We start from the raw sequence: 23238 nt of genomic DNA, 5'->3' as shown, positions 1-23238 counted from the left end.
CTGCAACATACTGTATAGGTGTACTACTGTACAACTTCAGGAGAGGTTGCTTAGCCCCCAAAAAACTCTGTATTTACTGTATACTGTTTTTTTTTTAAAGAAACAGTTTCATCATCTCTGACACTATTACTTAATTCACTGACTCTCATACAAATTTTACATTTGCTGTTGTTAGCAGGATATGACTGGCCATTTTTAAAATGTATACCAAGACCAAAACTATAGCTCTTGCCATTTCCACATTTCCTGTTAGAATGTGCTGTATTTGTGCAAACCAATTTTAACACAAACACACACAAGGATCTTATCAGGTATTAAACTGGATGTAAGCAAATGTCTGAAGCAGGAGGATTTAGTCTACAGATTTTCTGCAGTTTCTATGGGCCTTTCCCTTTTCACTGCCATAAAGTGATCCATGGCTCTTTCTGCCTGAAATTGTACTGCTCTACGGCATTAATCCATTCAACTCACTGCTAATTTCAGCCCAGACTCCATTCCTACCACTCATATTGTGGTTCTGTAGTAATGAACAACAAAAGTGTTTTTTGTACAGTATGTCTGTGTCTACAGTGTATTCTGAAGATTTTTTCTATCACATCCTACAGTGGCCACTGGTTAGTATGTTGGTCTAGGTGTCTGTTAGTGCAGGTGTGACCACTTGAGCTGGACCCAGGGAGGAAGTATTGAACCTTACAGGAAGTCTGCTTTGTTAAGATAAAAACATGAAGCCACCCTCAGGTCAACCGCCCCCTCCACAACAAGTACATGGACACAAATTCAAACACACCTTACTGTTTGATGTGGTTAATTTTGCACACCAAAACCACAGAGATAAAGAGCAGATAATTTTATATATCCACTGTGTTTGAAACCCTCCGCTTCTGTATATTTAATTTAATTCAAATTTACCTGTTGACCTTTCCAAAGACATATTTGAGAATACAAAAAGACTTATAAATGAATAAATGGAGATCCCCTTGAAGAATATGCACTATATTTAAATAATACTGGGACACATGACCATTACACCAACAGGGCTTTTAATGAATTCTAAACAAATTAATATGGAGTTGGTCCCCACTTTGAATCAAAAACAGCTTCCACTATTCCAGGAAGGCGTTTCTACACAATTTTAGAGTGTTTCTGTGGAAATTTTTGTCCAATCTATTTATTCAGCAAAGCATTTGAGGTAAGGCTCTGATGTTGTACGAGAATGCCTGTCTCACAATATTTGTCCTAATTTTTGTTATATAATTTATTTAAGTGTTCAATGCGGGCCAGTCAAATTCTTTCACACCAAACTCACTGAAATGTGTACTGGACACATGTTTGAATAGTAAAGGGCCTTCCACAAACTGATCCCAAAAAGTTGGAAGCATAGCATTGTCAAAAATATCTTTGTATGCTGAAGCATTTAGATTTCCCTTCACTGGATGTAAGGGGCCTAGCCCAACCCCTGGAAAACAGCCCTGTTCTGTTATCTCTCCACCACCAAACTTTACATTTGCCACAATGCAGTCAGGCAAGTAATGATCCTGGCATCCACCAAACCCAGACTCACCCATTTCCACTGCTCCAGAGTCCAGTAGCATGTGCTTTATCCCACTTGGCATTGTATTTGGCGATGTGAAACTTGCATGCAGCTGCACAGTTTCTGTGCTGATATTAATGCCAGTGGAAGTTTGGAACCTTTCAGCTATTGACTCTGCAGGACGTTGGTGGCGCATTCTATGACTATACAGTATGTGGCCTTCCACTTCCACTCTGAGACGGGATGAAATTTCATGAACTGACTTATGGCAAAGGTGGCATCCTATCACAAAACCACACATAAACTCACTGATCTCTTCAGACTGACTCTTTATACATGTCTGTAAATGCAAACAGCTTAGCTAGGTGCTTGATTTTCTGTGGCAGTGGATCTAATTGAATCACCTCAATTCAGTAATTAAGAGCTGGGTCCCACTTTTGTCAATATAGTGCACCTTTTTTAGGAGTATCTTATTTTTGAATGCACTTCTCTTTTCGAATGGGCAAATCCCCTGTAGTCATATTTGCTGTATGATGAATTAGTTGAACTATTTTTAAAAAGAGCTTAGTCACTATTAAGATACAAAATATTTGCTACAAAGGTTGCACCAAAATTAAACTTATCATGAAAGCACTAGTGGTCGACCAATATTGGATTTTTAACACCCGATTGCGATATCTTGGAAAGCAGGGGGGCCGATAACCGATATAAAGCTGTGTGTGTGTGTGTGTGTATAATTTTTTATTCATATTTAACAAATTTTAAATCATTTGACAATGGATTAAAAAAATAAATGTGTAAACTAAATATACTTATACTTTACAAGTTTAAAGCATTCAAATAGCATGGACCGACTGTCACACAGAGAACAAGTGATCATGCTGGATAAAAATGTACATTTTACAAGATCTCACAGTTGGATTCGACTAAGTTTGCAAGGTTTGTGAAATTAAATATTCATTAGTCATTCAAAGATTTGTTTAAATGAAGTTTAATAAGTATCATAATGTTTGCCTTTCTCTTGCTTATAATATAAAATAAATCATTATAATACTTTTTGTATACATTAATTCCTTTGTTTAACCATTTTATCTGATTATTGGACAGACTTCTATCCATATTAGACAGAACTGTTAACACTGACAGTAAACGAAAGAGTGTGAGCACTGTGTGCGCTAAGGCGCTGCCGCTCTTAGTGCCATCAAAATAAAAGTTCAGTGCGCCATCAAAATAACACATTGGCCAAGCAGAAAAATTTATCGGCAGATGCCGATATTTGAAAAATGCCAAATATCGGCCGATATTTCGGCCTTGGCAATATATTGGCCGACAACTAGAAATCACCATGAAAAAAAGGCTTTAAATGTAATTCAGATTATCCTCTTTAAAATATATAAGCTAATAATAATTTTTTTTTTATGTAGATAGCATTTGAACATTTATTTACTCTTGATTTAATTTGTATGATTCATATGAACTGAATGATAATGGTTGACTATGTATATGTGTGTTTATAAATATCTATAAATAGTTATTTGACCGTAATCTGTTGGTGGATTGTTTGTTCTGTAGTCAAAGTAAGTGGAAAATGAGGAATTGGGAATAAGAAGTGAGAGGTTTGGATGTTCCCCTGCTGGCCTGGTCCGAGGCCTGGTTTGTGTCATTGTGAAAGACAAGGAGGCCACCAAAACCTCCTCTTACTTGCAGACAGGAAATAAAGGCTACTCTGTGGCAGGTCCACTGCATGGTGTTAGTAATATTTTACATTCCCAACAGGTGCTCCCTTTTCGAGAAAGTTTTTAGAGATCTGAGAATTTGTGTTCCTAGGCATACGTACCCACAACACATATATAAATCTGACCTATGGCACAGACGGTTTGATATGCCTACTTTCAGTTCTGTGAATTCAGTGAGGCTGGGCCCAAAAAACAAATACCCTTAAAAATTGAAAGCTCATTTTGTTGCAGTAATTAAATTAAAAGAAAAGAAAATAGCTGAGAAAATCTGGAGAAGAACCTCAAGGTGCTAGACTGCATGCAGAATTAGAGAAGTTTCAAGTTCCCCAAAGAATTCTGTGATTTAAAAGACTTTCCTTGAAATTTCTATGCAGTCGGACCCAAACAAGTAATAAGTAGTAGCCAAAAATCTTGTGAACTTTTCTGAGTTTTTGTAATTATTGTCTACAGCACTGTCTTTTACATTTTGACATTAAAAGGAGGAGAATAGAGGAAGTGTTTTCCCTTATAACCTCATGGGCAAAATAATATATTACATTAAAAATATTTTATCCAAAGTGCTTATAATTGTAAAGAATCTCATAATTGTTTTGATTTTGATATTTATATAACATAACAAACTATATGACCTCAATCAGAAAACGAAGTATTAGGTACTTTAATTTGAAAGTAATATTTCAGTCTCCCACATTTTAAATACAATTCCCCAAATGAAGCTAATCATTTATTTAGTCAGTTAAAAACAAGGTTGTTGGGCATTATAAAAGCTTAAATTATTACTGAACTTGAATTAACAAATTGTGAATAGTACTGTATGATTAAGATGACAGATCTCACAACGGCTTTTTATACAGCTTCTTGATGTCAACATGAGCATGTGGACATCAATCTGGTGAAACTTCAGGCAAGACCGGTCATTATTTAACAACATGCACTTTTGCAATCCACCACACAGCTTCCTGTTTTTCTTAATATACTGTGTGGTCATAAGAACCGATGAAGCTGAACTGGTCTGCCCTGTAAGAGAGAACAAGGTGCCTGGGGTCATCCTGGTCTTTCAAACCTTTTACATTTTGTCACCATTGTGAATATTATTTTAAAAGAGCAACAAGGCTTGGATTTATTAAACCATAAAAAATATATCATTGCTTGTGTTTCAGTAAAAACACACATTTGTAACTCTCATTCAGTTACGCTGAATATGTGCTTCAGTTCTGCAGTCTGGATGCACACCATACAGCACAGCTGTCACAATACTTGCACAGCTAGGGAAAAATCTCACCAAGGAACCTCAGTAAAGATGAGTCTTAAGCCAACGTTTTAAGTGCTTTGCCCTAGAAGCCTAGATAATTATTAAAATATTGTAATTTATTTTTGTTGTGGACAATTACTATGACCTGTCTGTTCCATCAGATTTTCAGCTAGCAATGTTCGTCAGTCAACTAAAACATTGGTTCAAGAAAGAAAATTTACATAGTCTCAAACTAAAGCTCCTTGTGGTAACTAAATGTTCTTATGGTTAGCTGCTTAAACTTAAGAAAATATGACACAAGCATAAATGTACAGACACAGGACAGCAGACAGATGTGTGAATAAAGTGTTATTAACACCCATGGTGCAGTATGGGTGCTGCGTACAAGAACTGCAGTGTTTCCTGCACTACTGGTGTGTAATGTCTTTATTGTTATAACTGTACACACACACACTTCTTCTGAAATCTACTGGAATCCTAGCCTGTCACTCGCTTGAAAAAGCTTTCGGATCACTGACTGGTTTTCATGTAGTCTCTGTTTGAAATTTCACAGAATATGTTAATAAGAATTAAATCTGGAGATTGAACAGGCCTCTCAAGGACGTTCTACGAGCAATGCCTGGAGCATAGTCTGAAGCTTAATGATCATTGGATTTTACAGTAATCATACCAGACTTTGCCAAAATATTCTGATGCTTCAAAGAATTCATGATGACCACTTCCTGCAACAGCAAAGAACCTAAGACTGGTCCACCTCAATGTTTGACTGAGTTCTTTTGCTAATAAGCATTTTTTCTTCAGTGCCCACAAATATTTTCTGGTACAACATAAGGCTGTGTCTCGGAAATCTTCATGTAGCTTTAGACTTACTATTTAAATTCTGTAGCATTTATGAGAGCTCTTGAATTCAGCACATTCATGGGTTACATGCATGTATATGTAACAACTCTAGCTAATTCAGTTTTGTAAATGCAACACTTTTGTTTTTGCCCCAATTTTTCATAAGCTGAATTCAAAGATCTATGACTATTTCTATGTACACAAAAGGCCTATTTCTCTCAAATATTGTTTACAAATCTGTCTAAATCTGTGTTAGTGAGCACTTCTCCTTTGGCGAGATAATCAATCCACCTCACAGGTGTGGCATTTCCAGATGCTAAATAGACAGCATGATTAATGCACAGGTTTGCCTTTGGCTGGCCACAATAATAGGGCACTCAAAAATGTGCAGTTTTATCACACAGCACAATACCACGGATATTGCAATTTTTGAGGGAGTATGCAATTGGCATGCTGACTGCAGGAATGTCCAGATGAGCTGTTGCTTGTGAATTGAATGTTCATTTATCTACCATAAGCCATCTCCAAAGGTTTTTCAGAGAATTTGTCAGTACATCCAACCGCCCTCACAGCTGCACACCATGTGTAACCACACCAGCTCAGGACCTCCCCATCCAGCATCTTCACCTCCAAGATCGCCTGAGACCAGCCACTGAGACAGCTGCTGCAACAATCGGTTTGCAGAACCAAAGAATTTCTGCAAAACTGTCAGAAACCATCTCAGGGAAGCTCATTTGCATGCTTGTCGTTCTCATCAGGGTCTCAACCTGACTGTAGTTCATCGTCATAACCAACTTGAGTGGGCAAATGCTCACATCTGATGGCTTCTGGCACTTTGGAGAGGTGTTCTTTTCACTGACGAAATCCCAGTTTTCACTGTAAAGGCAGATGGCAGACAGTGAGTATGGCGTCGTGTGGGTGAGAGGTTTGCTGATATCACCATTGTGGATCGAGTGGCTCATGGTGGCGGTGGTGTTATGGTATGGACAGGCGTATGTTATGGACAATGAACACATGTGCATTTTATTGATGGCATTTTGAATGCACAGACATACCGTGATGAGATCCTGAGGCCCAATTTTGTGCCATTCATCCACGACCATCACCTCATGTTGCAGCATGATAATGCAGCCCCATGTTGCAACGATCTGTACACAATTCCTGGAAGCTGAAAAGATCCCAGTTTTTGCATGGCCAGCATACTCACCGGACATGTCACCCATTGCGCATGTTTGGGATGTTCTGGATCGGTGTAAACAGTATACCCCGGACCCCCAATACAGTAAAACTGCAAAAATCTATCTATCCATTTATCTATCCATTCATCCATCCATCGATCCATCCATCCATATATATATATATATATATATATATATATATATATATATATGTACACGAGCATAGTTTTTCAGATAGATATATATATATATATATATATAACAGAATTCAAACCTCTGAGATCAAAAGTTCATTCTTCTCGCATATGCAAATGATACAAGTTGGTTAGGTAGTTATACTTCTGTGTAGACGTCTGCTTCACTCAGTGACTTTAAGGCCTCTAAAGGTCCTCATCAAGCCATTCACTTGCATTTACAGGAACTGAATCTGACAGAAGCCTCCTACTTCTGCTTTTCTCTCTGATACCCAGAGTGGGTTGCTTTATTTGTGTGGGTCTGTGTGAGGGTGTTGTTCAACCAAACAACAGGTTTGGTTAAAGTCAAGACATGCAAGACCTTTACCAGCCAACAAGAAACTCAAACAAATGGTGAGATTATTACTCATAAGAAGGGACTCATTATCTACCACTGATAACACTATGCTCCTTTTGCTGACTCTGAAACCATTTACAGTTCTCCATTCTCCATCTCCGGTTAATTGTTGTATTTCAAATTAAGGGACTTGCCTGGATATTTCTGTAACTGTTGCACACATGATATGTCTAGCATTGAATGCACAAAGGAATTATATTGCGTTTTAAAGGTCATAATCTACAACCATCACCGAGAAGGACGCAAAAAATCTCTTATTTCAGATCACTGAAATTGAGAAGTGAAATTTCTCTCACTTTCTACCTGCTTTTTTTCAGTCAGGAATATAATAGTGTCTTACATAAGCATGTTTCCAGAAGAAATAATAGTCTGTAATAGTATATAATAGTAATAGTAATAATATAATAATATAATATAATAGTCTGTAAATAATAGTCATCATTTGTCATCTTCACATTATTCCGAACCTGTCTGGCTTTCTTTATTTCTTCTGTGGAACACAAAGGAATCACATAGGTTTTGAACAGTGTGAAAGTGAATTTTTGTTTATGGGTAAACCCAAATACTATTACACTTAAACTCCATTGGTCAGGTTAGCGTTTTTAAATAAGCAAAACTTTTTTCAGCAGCCGGTGACACTATGCTGGGAAGGGTGTACAGGTTTAAGCAACACATTCGCAGCTTTCCCACAGTTGCGCCATGCTAAGACTGGCAGGGAGAATGAAGCAAGAGCTAAAGGAGCTGACGCTGAGTGGATGAGGAAAGGCAGTGTGGGTGGAACAGGGCACTAGAGCTAAACATAGTCAAATGCCTCAAACACTAATGAAGAGCCACCAACAAATTGGAGAATGAGCCAGATTATTTACATTTTTGTTACGTGAAAAACAAAAAGTCCATTTTGAAATATTTGTGGAAAATGCAAAGCCCGATCATATCCAAATTTGAATAAATCCAATCACAAGAAAACATCTGTGGGGCTCTGAATATAAAATTGGAAAATATGGCAATGTTTTCATAAAAAAAAAATAATAATAATAATACATTTTCACACATGCATTAAACATTTGTGTGCACCTCTTGAAATAGCGCTGGAAAAAAATAGACTGGCAATGTAGCTGCGACACATGCAGCGTGTATTAATATATGAAGAAAACAGCAAAAGTCATCAGTTTTAGCCGGGTGTGCAGGCAGCTGTGCATCGCACCAGGGCCGCAGTAAGCTCTGTGGTTTGGACAGCTTGAATCGTGGTGAAACGAAGCAAATACAGTAGCAGTTTGAAAATAATTAAACTTTATTTAGAAGTACAGCGATAGGCTGAACGCAAGATTCCCAAAAGTGTTTAGTGCATGCTAAACAGATGAAAGAAATTTTTGCAATACGTGTTTGTACTGGTAAGTATGCAAAAAGTAATTTAACAAAAAGGGCACCGCCTGCAACGATATTCTAAAGTTAATATACAAATAAAAAACTAATGCTGATTTGCAGGAACAAAAATGTCTAAAATGGAAATTCTGCAATCACCGTTCCAAAACATTTTTTTTTACCCATGAAACACATCTGTGACCTTTTTAACAGTGAAACACAAAGATGAGGAATGATGATTGTAAATATGAAGCTTCAAAAGCACTTTGAAGTTCTATACTTCTAGTTACATCATACAAATCTTATCATACTTCTGAAGTCATATGCATACTTTTTTTCAAATTCAGCCCAGAAATGAATTCATTAAGCATTCCAATATTGAACTGGCCGTTCATTCTGATGTGCATGCAAGAACTTCTTACATGCAAACCTAAGTGGTTCTCTAGCATCCAGAGTCTATTACATGAATTGTAATGTCTGAAAGTGAGTTAAACAAAAATAAATTATTAGAATAAAGTTAAATGTCAGTCAGAATTAATATGCAGTGCTCACTTGGTAACACTTTACAATAAGGTTCCAGATGTGAACATTAGACAAGTCATTAGGTATCACTGACCAACAATGAACAGTTCTTAATAAATATCATTTTATTTATTAGGTTATTGTAATTCATTCATATATTTAGTTATATTTATGGAAATGTGTATTGCATGTCTTAATGTATTAAATGCTGCAAATCCATGTTAGCTATTGCATACCTAATGTTATACAGAATCTTATTTTAAATTGTTGCACTCCATTTATTTAATTATTCAAATCAATTCATAAATGTATTTGTCAGTAACCTGACGAAAGGTTAAATCTTTGACCAAAGGCAACCAAGAAACTACCACTTTTTTTTTTTGGAGGCAAAACGTGTGCAATAATTATAATATGTGCAAGTGTCTGTGTGATAACAGCATATCAGTAATAATCTTATGGGTCACCACAAGCAAGTTGACAGGATGATCATGTTTGCATCTAGACAATGATTAGCAACAATTTCTCATTTTTTGTATAGACACATACAATATAAATTTAGAGACGCAAGTTATGGCAAAACATAGTTGGATAATCACCTATGGGTTATGGGTTAATAACATAATTTTTCTCCTAATATTTTTTTTTCCTAATAATGCCATCTAATATTATACTAGTATCTCAATTTGATGTAAAACAGAAATTGAATCAGTAAATGAATCATACAGAGATACTATTGTACATAAAATTTTATATTTAAAGGGCCCAAAGCTATGCTTTGGAGTTAAAAAGTATCCCATATATAGAAAGAAGAAGTGTGCGTGCAAACACTCACCAAGATAAAAGCAAAAAAAGTACAATCTTTTGTTATGTATGACATTTTTATCTTTATCTTCATGCTGCAGCTTAGCTTTGTGATAAGTTTGACATAGTAGATGAGGAGACTAAGCGGTATTTCATACAATGCACTATATTCCAAATCACTGAACATTTTCGATTATTTCAAAGCATTCACTGTAGACTACAGTAGATCAACTGCCTATATGTGCAACTTTCTCTTCCGTAAGTGATTTTAATGATATTGTTAATTGTATGACCAGGAGAAAGGCAGACAGAAGGTTTGAGACAGGTGGAAGGTTTGATAAAAATAGAAGATGTTTCATCATTGTCATTCAGGATGTTGTATCTTCTGTCTCAGCATGTGATGCAGATAGGAAATGCAATACCATCAGCCATCTTATCTGTTACCTTAGGTCCTCAAAGAAGCCCCGACTCCGAGATGTTAACATCAGTTTTTCCTAGTTTATTCATGAATCTGTTCATTTAATTTGAAGTCTATTGGGTAGGCTTAATTTTTGTTTGTGATATATTTGTCCTCAGATTTGCCTTATTTACTGACGGTTTCACCTGACAAAAATCATCTATCCTCTAAAAAAATAGGAAGCCTTTTTTTAATTGAGAAAAGTCTGGAAAGTTTTTACATAAAACATTACATTTCCAAAAATGGCACCAATTTTAGTGTATTTTCATCCCGCATTAAGGACTTTCTATAGAACAACAAGCACCATGGAGGTGGACAGGAAGAAGAGCGGTCAGCTGAGCTGTCTCTGATTGGCCACTGGGGGAGGTGACACTTTACGCCTATTTTGACTGCAAAGATAAAATCCCCACCTGCCATTACCCTAAAATCAGGAACCTCCAGCAAATACGCACACACTTACCCACACACCCCCAAAATAAAGAAGTAACAAACAGAAACTCTGTCCCTTTTCTACGGCCACTGCCAGGGTAGGTTGCCCTCTGCAGTGTATCTCTGGTTGGCTTCTTTTTTGGGCCTTTGGATACCTTTGAGGCCCCCCGCGTGATAAGGTGCGTGAGTTAGATCATTGGTTTCATTTGGTAAGAGGAAATTTAGTAGAGTTGAGCAATGGTACGAGGACAGTTTTGAAAGCCCTTGAGAAAGCATCAGAGTTGCAGATCGCGTGTCAGGCGGCAAGGAACCCATGCTGCATCCGTACAGAATGGAGGGGTACATCATCCCACCAGTGAGTATTTTTTATTCATATAATGTAATATAAATGATCCTAATATGCTGCCTCCGCTGTTAATACGTAGTTGCATACATAATGCACTTTTTGTTATATTTCTGTCATCGTGTCAAACGGCACTCCAAGTACTTCGTGGACATACACTACCGAATGAACAGCTTGATCTTTTGTCTTTTTTGTAATATTTGTTTGACATCCATCAGTCTTTTATATCGTTAGGATGTTTTGTACATTTTTTTGGTGTGGTTTATTTAGTTATTTATTTATTTTTTACAAATGTTAAATGTAATTGTGCCAACCACTTCAAATCAGTCTGTTGAGATTCATTTTTCTCGTATTGGATCTAAACATCTTGTGAAGTGGATCAATAAGAGACCCTTTGACAGTTTAGTTAATTCATCTGGGTTTGGATATTACCGACTGCTAATCAACAAATGCCTTTAAGTATAGCTAACATGCAGTGATATGTTTGTTGTAACAGGCTATGAATAATGAAAAAATAAAGTGTTCTCCAAACTGTATAATAATCATAATTTCTACATAGAAAGAAGAGAGTAGAGAAAGAGTAACCTGGACTGGCTGGATGTCACAGACACCGTCTGTACAAAAAGATTACTGGGCAGTTTTAACCAAAGATGTGAGGCTTTTCCAATATGGTACAGTGTATTAATATTTTGATACTGGCTCCAGTCATTCAGACTGCTAACCCTTCGTCTCTTATTTATTTGCTTAGCAGCAAACAGAGGAAATGTTTGAAGCAGAGATGTATCGACCACCAATGGAGTATCAGTATATCATTGATGACAGTCAGAATGGTGAGTTTGCATTTTATCCATTATTTCTTGTAACTGAAGATATACACACAGTCAAAAGGTGGTGTTTGTGTGTGTGTGTGTGTGTGTGTGTGTTTTACTCAGAAAATCTAATAACATTCCACAAAAGGATTCTGTTAATTGATATAAAGTAATGAAACTAAGTTATTATCCACAGTAAGACTAAGAAAATGCCCGTTTTTATTAAAATAATAATAATAATAATAAATAGTAATAATAATGGTGTTGATAGCTGTTGTCTCTGAGCCTTCACTCTTGCCCATTCACTTCCCAATGTTATTATTATAATCAGGTATGTGATACCAAAATAAAAGTCATTCAGAAATAATCAATCAAATAATCATAATCATAATCATCAAACAATGGTCAAAATGAAAAACCCATAAATCGGATTTTATCATCTAAAAATTGGTCAGTAAATTTAATAAACCAACAATTAATGTAACTGGATTAACACCTGTATTTAAACAGAAAATTTAAAACACAATTTTTTTTTTCCATTTAGATTTTTCCCCTTTAACACCAGTTAAGCAAAGTGCTTTGACTAAATGCCCTGCATTTTTAAAGATGTCTTCTTATATAAAATCAGTTTCATAGACATCACTTACACACTTGAGTGTTATAACACCTTAAGAGGCCCATGTAAACAGTATCTTGTTATATTAAGCTAACGGATCAAAATCACACCCAGGGGCAGCTGGGACTGAACTGTGAGGGGACGTTAGGAGAGCGAGCGAGTGGAACCGGGCGAGTGACCTAGCACAAAGCAGGAAACAGATGCCTCTTTCTGACAGACAAGAAAACTACAGACGTAGAACGACAAATATCCCCAAGGGCTTCTGTCCAAAATGAGACAATATAGCAATTAAGCTATGTAGGCGTCTAAAATAGCGTGATAAACAGTAGCAACAGTTTCTGACTTTCAGGATGAGGGTGGGTATTGCGTTTCGGTATTGTATAGGACTGTGAGAATCGTTTTTGATACAGTTTATCGTGACCTTTGGTTAGACCTTAGTGTTATTTAGTCTGTCATTTCGTCAGACAACTATATGCCGATTTTGGAAGAAGTTAAATGACAGGGAAACCGAAAACAGCTCTGAGTTTCATTATATAGCAGTAAAGAAGTGCCGTGTAAAATTTCCTTTTCTTTTTCGCATGACTTGTCAAACCATTTATGTATCAGCTATTTTCTGTTAATTAGAGGAATGTACAAATATTTCTTCAGAAAATGCAATAAATGTCAAATACAGCTTGACTACAACATTTATGAATATAAATTTCGTGAAATAAGATTGCTTGCAGTGGTGATGTGGGGAAAATGATTGAAAATGAAAACACAGTCAAGTGACAGATGCACAAAAACCTTCTGTGGATTATTTTCTGTTTCTATATGATGAGACTTAAAACAGATAAATAAAAAAATCTAACCGTTAAATACAAATGGCAATAAAAAAAAAAAAACATGCTTGAGGCTATTCAAAAACTAAAGGAAATGGTGGTGTGAACAGGAAACAGGGCGACACTCGAAGTCCCAGGGCTTACAGTGAGAAAGTAAATGTAATTTCTTGCATGCGATTGAATTGACAGACAGAATAACGTGACATGGTTGATTTATCAGTTGCTGGTATTAGTTTACACAAAGAGCATGTGACGCATTGTCATATTACTTTTGCGTGTTAAAAGATGCTTTCTGCTGACCCTCCATTTCAACTTCACTGTCCTTGTCTAGATCACGCTTGGGATTATAATACACATCATGTCCATCCAGTGGATTTCGAGAACCTGCCAGAGAGCCACTTCACAGAGCTACAGAGCGTACAGCCACTACATGCATCGAATGTGCATCGCTTCCCAGACGTTGAGTCGGGCCATTTTATCGATCCAGGCATGACTGGGCATCACCTGACTCTGCCCCCTCCACAGGTGAGACCCTCATTATCTATTAAACACCTGCTAATAAATATCACATCACTCTCATGCCTAATTGCCAACACTTTCTTCCATGTTTTGATGTCCTTACACAAATTTTGTGAGAGCTTCGGTCACAATATAACGGATAAGAGTAACCATTTTGTTGAATACAGTGCAGGAGACATTTAAGAACAGAGAAATCTTGCTTGTATTTCTATAAAACTGGGTTTAATAACTTTTATCTGGTGCTACGTGACACAAGTGGGTGTTGATGCTGGTTAGGAGGTTGTTGAAAGCATCTGTGCCCAAGCTATTGCTCAACTAAGCCTTATCCTGACCAAAACTCAACACTGTCACCATAACTGCAGTCTGCACACATTTATCAACTGCCATTATGCAGAAAAGCCCCACTTACACAAACAAAACCACTCTTTATTGTGACACTAGCATACAAGCGCACAAATGTTACAGCTTGAAGACAGTTAGAACGGGGCTTTGCACACTCACAAACAGACAAAATGCATGATATTAGCATTTATGTTGAAACCATAAGGGATATTAAACCTTTATTAGTTTGTTTTAAGCAGTTAATTAGAAAATAGCTACATTATGGAAACCTTCTACACTGGCTTTGATGAAAAAAAATAAAAAAAATAAAAAACATGGTCTGCTTGCTTGACCTTTTGGTGTAGTTTTTGCTGATATTTGAACCAAAAAAAAAGGATATATGTGTATATTGACTGCTCTGTGGGTGGAAAATCAAAGAGAACCTCTTGAAAGAGATAATTTAAGATCTCTTTTGCATAACGCAGTGATTGATTTCCCTTCCTTTGGTTGGACTTCTTCTTAAAGGCAAACTCTAACCATAAAGTCTATCGCAAAAAAAAAAGCTTTTCTTTTGCAGATGTCCTTGTAGGATGAAACAGAGATCTGTCCTTGTCAGAATGATGTACTGCCCATCATACAAACTCAGAGACATTGGAAGCTGCATGAAACTTAGAAAAAAAAAAAGTCCTGGATTTTAGCTAATTTTATAATAACTTTCAAAATAATAATTTGGATGTTTCGAAAGAAGTCTCTCATGCTCACCAAGGCTGCATTTATTTAATCAAAACTAGAGTAAAACATTAATTCTGTGAAGTATTATTAAAAATTATAAAATTTTAAATAACTATTTTTTTTATTTTATTATATATTTTTTTCTATGATGGCAAAGCTGAATTTGCAGCAGCCATTACTTCAGTCATCAATGTCACATGATCCTTTTAGAAATCATTCTTATATGCTGATTTAGTGCTTCAGAAACATTTTTTTTTATTATCAATGTTGAAAACTTTGCTTTAGAATTTTTTTTCTTCTTAGAACTCTTTAATGAATAAAAAGTTAAAATAAAATATATATCTTTGTAACAAAATGAAGGTTTTAATAACACAAAAACCATAAACACAACATAAAGAAAGAATCATCCTTTCAACGTTAGTTTAACATTACCTTACCCAAATTGGTAATTGGTACATATTTTCTTGGCCATAAATAGTGTAAACCTTGACTGCAGTAATTTACCATATTAATCATAGTTCTGCCACAATTTAAGTTATTAAAGTTATAAAGTACTGTGCAATCTCATTCAAACAGTGTAAACCATTTTTTTTTAATTATTATTTTGATGTGAGCCTAATGCCAAGCAACCACATTTTTAATGCCAAACCATAAAAATAAGTGTTATTTTTTCCCGGAAACTGCAGTTACTATGGTAATTTCTAAAGGGGCTGTTCTGTGAATTCAGCAGCAGTTGTTCTGTAGATAAGTTATTTACACCTCAAACCCTAAGCAACGACAGCTTTTTTGCATTTAAGCCTTGTATGTACAAATATAACTATCTTGAGAAGAGCAATGCTGCTTTCTTGAGTAGATGCGTATCACTGTATCACACTGAAAAGTGTTAACTACAGATGCAAGTATTATATACATTCTAAAAACAGGCACGTCTGTAAGGGTTTAAATGCACAACGCTACCATCTGACTTCTAGGCCCAGCACAAATTAAGGGTGTATGACTTTTGTCTTAGTAAACTCCTAATTTACTGTTTATTAATAGTTAGTAAGGTGGTTGTTAAGTTTAGGTATTGGGTAATTAGTTAACAATAGGCATGCTAATAAACAATTAATATTGAGAATTAACTAAGGTGTTACCAACATTTCCAAAATAGTATGACGATCATGTGTTTGTGAGGACGCTCTCTTCAGACTTTTCAACTGTCATGTCGCAAGAAATTGCCACCCCAGCACTGTGTGTGCAATCGCATGAGACGGCTATGATCCTTGACACTTTGGGTTTCTGTAAGGGCTTTTTTACAGTGAAGCGGTTTAACCGACTAACAACTGCTGTTAACAAACAAACACAAAATATTCTGTAGCTTTAAGTTTCACTGCACTGTTTTATCGGCAATATATAAAAACGTAATGTTCCTCTTTCTTAATGTTGAACAAGGCTGAAATCTCCAGATGACACATTTCGAACCACCTGATCGCACAGACATGCTTTCCTCGTGTATAGGGAATTCCCCTCGTTAAAATAAGGCTTTTTAAATGGTTCTTGCTATATAGAGATTGTGTTTGCTATATTGTTCTGGAGAAAAGTCTGTTAACAATGTACTGGTCATTTTTGGCCAGGATGTACATTTCAAGATTTTTAGAATCTTCAGATGAGCATTTCGATTACTGGGTACCAGTATGAAAAATAGTTATAGAATTTAATTTAATTAATTGATTCTAATTGGAACATTTTTTCCCCTATGTGTTCTGATAATTATGTACTTTATGTCTTCACAGATGACATATTTGCCACGGCCATCCGTGTGTTACCCTCACAGTGTACAGCCGTCTCCTCTCCAGCGCAGCTCGGATGACGATGACCCCGGCAGTCGCAGTCCTCCATTAGAGGTGTCTGATGAGGAGTGTATGAGAGACCACATCACATCAACAACAGGAGGAGAGCACGGTAAGGACAAAAGCCAAGACCAATCTCACCTCATAAGGACATGTGGATCTTCTAGAATCTAGATGTAGGTGCTCATTTCCTTTGTTCTTCAAGGTAACAAGAAGAAAATTCGCTTGTATCAGTTCCTGCTGGACCTTCTGCGAAATGGTGACATGAAGGACAGCATCTGGTGGGTTGACCGAGAAAAAGGAACATTCCAGTTCTCTTCCAAGCACAAAGAGGCTTTAGCACACCGCTGGGGCGTACAGAAGGGTAACCGCAAGAAGATGACCTACCAGAAGATGGCAAGGGCGCTGAGAAACTATGGCAAGACGGGAGAAGTCAGGAAGATCAAGAAAAAACTCACCTACCAGTTCAGTGGAGAGGTACTTGGGAAGAGCCATACAGAAAGGAAGATTTACATGTAAACATTGGCCTATCAATTAAAAAAGCAAGACAGAGGGAGAAAAAACTTGGAGAAAACAAGAGAGAACCTTTTTCCTCTATGAAAAGGGCAAATGGACCAGAACACTTACCATAGTTATGACCCTATGGTTTGAAAGTCGACGATGATATTTTTCCTTCCTTTTTTTATTATTCACCTTTGCATTAATTAAGTAACTTTAAGTCCTTTAAATTTCAGTAGCTTTTGTGATGCAGGACCAACTTTTTCACGTCTGTGTAGTGTGTACATATGGAGAAAGGACACATTTAAAGAGCAGATACATTGACCAAAATGGGTAGTTTTTATAAATTAGACAAAAAGCTATTCTCGAGTTAAAGACAGTTGCAAACTTCACCACCACGCATGATGGAAAAAAAAATCACAAAAATACAAAAAGCAGAAGTGAAAACCAATGACACAGGCTCACACAGCACGGAAAACTCTGTCACGTCTGGGTAACACACACACACACACACACACACACACAGAGACAGATTCTATGCTCATGTTTGTACAGTCTTTATCTCAGCATTACATTCCATCTGAGGAAAATGAAAAATCTTTATAGAACCATGACGAATAAACATTAATTGTGAATAGAAAAAGTGAGTTTGCTGTAAACCATTTGTTCAAAAGGCTGTTTCATATTTCAGGGTAATTTCTGGGCCATGCAATGACTCATTGCAATTCTTTAAATATAACCTTAAAAATAACAAGAATCAGAGCCTAAGAGCTGTGGGGAAATCTTAGCGAACAGAACAGACCCAATGCATAAAAAAATATTTCAAATGACCTTTTTACAATAATTGACACACATTTTCAACTCTATGCTAATGAGTGTTTGCAAGGATTGAACAAAATGTTCAACTCTATGCTAAGAACATATTTACACTTACGTATCTAGGGCCAGGTGGAGTGAAAATTAATAGTTCTGTATCAAATGGATGATTAATTACTTGGATATATGTAAAACCAAGTCAGCATACTGTTGTTGCCAAATTAATTTTAATGGTATTCTCACCAAACACATGAACTTTCAGGTCGCACACCTTCATCAGACATCCTTTGGGATCAACAGTATGCCAATTTTGTTTTAAACTTAATCCAATTTCATGGTTTTCTGTTATTATTACTTTTTTATTCTATTAAAAATTCCTGAATATTAATGTGCCATATCGGTTATTTTTGGATGTGCATGCTTTTCTGCACTTGGATTAAGTTTAAAACAATATAAATACAATACCCGTAAACCAAATATGAAAACCTTCTCGAAAAACTATTAGTGAAAATCCAGCTTGTCAGCAGCAGTGTAAACCGCACCCCTTACACAGAACACCTCAGCTGAAAGCAAAACAACCCCCGAGCGCCCCCTGTCAGCAACAACACTGAACTGCTGAAACGATATTTGATGTGCCCCATTATGGATTTTTGAAAATTACCTTCCATGCAGTGTGTAAATTAAAACATCCTGTTAAGTTTAAACCATGTATAAAGTTATTGTCTCTCAAAATAAAGAGTTGGCTCTGAATCATTGAAACGAATCGGTTTTAAAATGAATCCCAAGCCATTTCATGTTGACATCAGCATGAAATATTGCCAGCCAACTTGTTGGTCCTTTCGTGCTGGTCAATGTAAATGCTAATTCATTCTTTGCCACTAGGTGCTGCTTTTGGAGCGGTAAAAATAGCGGTTTCCCTGGTAACTCTGTACAGAAAGCAGCACTGCACTCACAAACACTGCTTCATCAGGCATTACATGCAAGAGGAGATTAAAATAAGATCAATCACGGCAGATTAGCATCGCGGAAAGGAGGGGTTTGGAAAAATGAATCATTGAGCAAATCACTGGGGAGTCGTTGAACAAGTAAGGTAAAGATAAATGCATATTATAATTATAATGAAAGTGTTTTTTGACCTTGCATGTTATTAGGAACCAAAATATGAATCTTCCATTACCCATAATAGGGGCACTTTGATAATGTTTATTTGCCTAAATAGTGGTTACTATGGGATGGTGGGGTCCATATTCCTGGACTCACAGATCCATTCTTTTGGTTTCTTTACCCTCAGGGTTCATCTGATGAGCATACAAGCACACTCTACATTAAAAGTCCTTTTTACAGAATGCAAAACAGGTTTAATAAATCCAATCAGGAGGTCTTCTGTAAGCTGCTGGAGGGCTTGACAAGAGGAACATACCACTGTGGGTAAAGAGGTTGAACATGATTATCATTTGGTTTAAGTTACGCAGTCAAAAAACAAAACAAAAGTATAATAAAAAAATAATAATAATAGTAATAATAATAATATATATATATATATATATATATATATATATATATATATATATATATATATATATATATATATATATATATATATATATATATATATTAAATAATAATTCTGCTGAAATTCAACAATGGTATGTATACCTCTTCTGTCATCCCTGCTGTCCTCCTTCCCTCTGTGTTGAATGGAGGCTTCAAAAACCCTTTGAAATGCAACTTCACCAATTCATGGAACATTTTTAAGGAATCCTAAAGTGTATTGAGGGAGGGAAAAACAGCTTTCAAGCTAGGAACTAGACTTAAGACTTTCTTGCTTGGAAACAGACTACTATCTAAGCATTTCAAGCCTATTATCAAAGACATGCTTTAAAAAATAAAACAAGATTTTATGATGAAATACTTCACATTCACAGTCATATATTTACATTAATGGTACTGTTACATATATATTTTTTTTATTATGTCGTTAGATCTCTTACCCATCCTTCTTTTGAGCAGATGTATGTGAACCATCTCAGCCCTGCAGCCACATGTGTGATCTCATCTGCATAAATGACCTCCAGCACCTTCACTGAGCTCGTGTCTCCCTGAGCAGCGAAGCGGGACAGAGTCTGGGGGTGCACATCTAAACCTCTGTGAAAAACCATGCGCAGATACAATTAAATAGATATTTTCAGATACATACATGAAAATAACAGAATCTGACAGACACGATATGTGTTTTACCTGGCCTCGTGGACCATGTGCACTATAGCTAGCCTCGCCAAAAGGTCATGAGACGTATCTGTTGCCGATTGCCACAAACCTTTTTCCAAAGAAAAAAAGACTAATAATGAATCTCTAACATCACCCATGTTGACACAAAGAGACAAACACATGAAAACACTGACCGTTGTGCACTGGTAAAGCACCAAAGAAGCTGCCGAGCTCCATAATCCTTTGCTCTAGTAACTGATAATGCTGCAGATGTCAAATGATTCAAAGTTACTAAGTTAGCTTTTAGCCTAAATAAATAAAAGGTGTAAACATGTAGACAGACCTTGGCTTCATCTCCTGCTACCTTGACAAAGTCATCAAAGAACTGGCGAGGCAATGGCTCACCATTGCTCAATCTGAATGTGGAGAATCTTGCGATCACATCCCAGGACAGGTCTATTGCCCATTGCTCTATATTAGCAAGAGAGTGCAGTAAAGCAATCCTACTCGCCTGTTGAAACATTTTTTCCTAATTACACTCTAGCTTTCTACTGAAGAACATAAACTAGTGTCTGACTAAAACAAAGTTTACCAGTGTGCCACCCTTGCCCCGTTTAATTTTTCCAGGCTCCACAACAGTCAGATTGTCTTTTCTGTTGGGCTGCGCGGGGGGGCTGGCCTCCCCAGTTTCTCTTATTTTCCCGCTGCCCCAGTTCTCTTGCACTATCTTGGTCAATGAAACCTACACAATACAGAAAAACCAACAAGCAGTAGTTGTATGACGATTTATTTTGGCCAATCAGAAAGTGTGATGTGGCGAATGATACTGTTTAGTCAATCACTACACGTTGAAGGACATTTCCAAACCTTTTCCTGTGGGTCTGCCGTGTGGAGGATTTTGGTGGCCCACATGCAAAGTGTGTTTTCTGAGGAAGTTATTTCCACAGGCAAACTATCTGCAAAGAATACAGCACAAGCATGCATTGTGTACCATAACATGTCATACAATTCATATTTTTGTATTCTGTCATTGCTTACCTTGATGAGTTATTTTTGTCACTGGGATGGGACAAATGGACAGTGTGCTCTGGGTATTTATATACACTTTTCCATCCAATACACGGACATCATACACTTGGTTCTGGTGATAATAATATGAGACACATCAAGAATTCTAGCAGTTTGATCACTGTAAGCTAAATGTATAGATCACACAGTAATGAAAAGACAGGATGAGTAAATGACAGAATTTTATTTTTTTGGATGAACTATTCCTTTAACCTGGACCATCATAAGAACTTGCCTGCAGTCCAGTGGAAGAGGAGCCAGTTTCAAGGCTGAAATCAAAGTAATGCCATGGGCAAATCAGTGCCAGTTTCCCATTGCCCAGATCCTCAATATCACCCTGCTCAAGTGGGCCCCCTGTTAAGCAATGGATCATTATATTCAGATATTAAAACAATTCTTTCATTGTGCTGTATTACAGTTACACAATATTTTCACCCAAAATCCATAATTAACTTACATCACTGTTTTGTCAGAAAATGCTTTTAAACGTACATGCATTTAAAAAAAATCTGGATAAATAAATTAAATTACAGATACAGTAAATATAAAACAATATGTCTAATGTATCACTAATGTTTCATCTAGGAAGTGGAAGTTACATCAAACCATCTAGAAAGAGGTTTCTCTCAGGCTGATCATACACAGGGCAACTGATACTTTGGGCAATGTTGCCATCATTAGGGAACCGGGTCTCATCTAAAACATCCAGATAAAAATGTGTTACCCATTCTAAATGGGAAAGTGGCCAAGCAGCATTGGTCCAAAAAAGCCGCCACGTGTATCATCAGCATCAAAACTTTCTGTTTAAACAAGGCTTGTGTGGGAAGTCAGAAAAAGGGCCAAGATGGTGATAACAGTTTGTGATGGTCGGATGACAAATTGAATCTAAAACCAAAACTGGTCCATCCAAGAAAAGTCACATGCCGTGCCTTGCCTTGCTTTGCCTACGTGACGCACAATAAATATTTGTATCTGACTACAGTTACAACTAACCTTCATGTGGGCAAGATGAATCCATAGCCCAGAACTGATCATCCTTTGTATGCACCAGGACTATATGCTCTCCATCATCTGAGTAAAACCTTAAAAATATCGTTATTCTCGTTATTTTATTTTTTTAAGAAAAAAGGTAAATGTGTATAACGTTATAGGAAGAAATATTACACTGACATTAATTTTTTTTAGCGAAAATACAAATATCTATAATAGTCAACATTTGAAGTGGATCAAAACCTTTCATCAAAGTTGTCCTAAAACCAAAACAATGCCTGTTCTTGTCTTAGGACAACTTTGATGAACTTGATCCTCTTCAAATGTTGACTACAGTATATATATATATATATATATATATATATATATATATATATATATATATATATATATATATATATATATATATTCATTCTCTAATACATGCAAGTGGTCTCACTTTAAAACCCCAATGCATTCCTCTAATTTAAGACATATTTCCCCTATTTTAAAATTACGTTTTAGTATAACATTCAAAACAGATGCATTTTAACAAATTCCTTGTCTAATTCCATTTTGACAGGCGCTTACTTCGTGCATGGTGACGTAAATTTAGATTTGTCTCCGACACACTGCCAGTTCCCCGCCTCGACAATGTCTTTCAGCGCATCAACTAAATCCTTCTCGAAGTGATCCATTCAGAACCTCCTTATACCTTCCACTACGTTTCCAGATCCATGTGGCTAGCAAAGACTATAGAAGTCAGTATAAGGTCTTTGTGGCTATAATAAACACTGAAGGAACTGTTTATTAGTCTTCCGGTTACGTGTTTTTTTTTTTTTTTTCAAAATAAAAGTTACAAGTTTACGTCTTTATTCTTTTTCATTAGCTTATTTTTGAAGCAAGTGCTCTTTTCAAAAAGTATTGTTTTGACTATCACATATTGAAGGAATGGCTTATCTCTTCGTAATCAAAATACTTTACGAGATC

The 23238-nt window shown here is 36.4% G+C and overlaps 2 protein-coding genes across 5 annotated transcripts; one reads left to right on the top strand and one right to left on the bottom strand.

Moving 5' to 3' along the window:
• The first annotated feature begins 10696 nt into the window (after positions 1-10696).
• On the top strand, positions 10697-17830 carry spi1b (Spi-1 proto-oncogene b). Of its 4 annotated transcripts, none has more exons than XM_052560795.1 (6): positions 10697-11054; positions 11602-11694; positions 11794-11872; positions 13620-13813; positions 16633-16801; positions 16895-17830. In XM_052560795.1, exons 1-6 carry the CDS (start codon positions 11013-11015, stop codon positions 17206-17208), a joined length of 891 nt encoding a protein of 296 aa, XP_052416755.1. In that variant the 5' UTR covers positions 10697-11012; the 3' UTR covers positions 17209-17830. The 4 variants fall into 4 exon arrangements, with proteins under 4 accessions (XP_052416755.1, XP_052416754.1, XP_052416757.1 ...); XM_052560794.1 differs by having other exon boundaries at positions 11791-11872; XM_052560797.1 differs by lacking the exon at positions 11602-11694 and having other exon boundaries at positions 10698-11054.
• Positions 17729-23221, bottom strand: si:ch73-314g15.3 (uncharacterized protein LOC368688 homolog). Its single transcript, XM_052560793.1, has 12 exons — positions 22840-23221; positions 22273-22361; positions 21515-21633; positions 21250-21352; positions 21079-21167; positions 20804-20953; positions 20555-20722; positions 20406-20475; positions 20242-20320; positions 19995-20148; positions 19660-19764; positions 17729-19425 (listed from the first exon to the last, which is right to left on the bottom strand). The coding sequence occupies exons 1-12, from the start codon at positions 22944-22946 to the stop codon at positions 19375-19377; spliced, it is 1284 nt and encodes a 427-aa protein (XP_052416753.1). The 5' UTR covers positions 22947-23221; the 3' UTR covers positions 17729-19374.
• Between the last annotated feature and the right edge of the window lie 17 nt (positions 23222-23238).

Source organism: Carassius gibelio, chromosome B7 (genome assembly GCF_023724105.1).
Source record: "Carassius gibelio isolate Cgi1373 ecotype wild population from Czech Republic chromosome B7, carGib1.2-hapl.c, whole genome shotgun sequence".
In the NCBI taxonomy this organism is placed as follows: domain Eukaryota; kingdom Metazoa; phylum Chordata; class Actinopteri; order Cypriniformes; family Cyprinidae; genus Carassius; species Carassius gibelio.
This window is presented reverse-complemented; position numbering and strand designations above follow the sequence as displayed.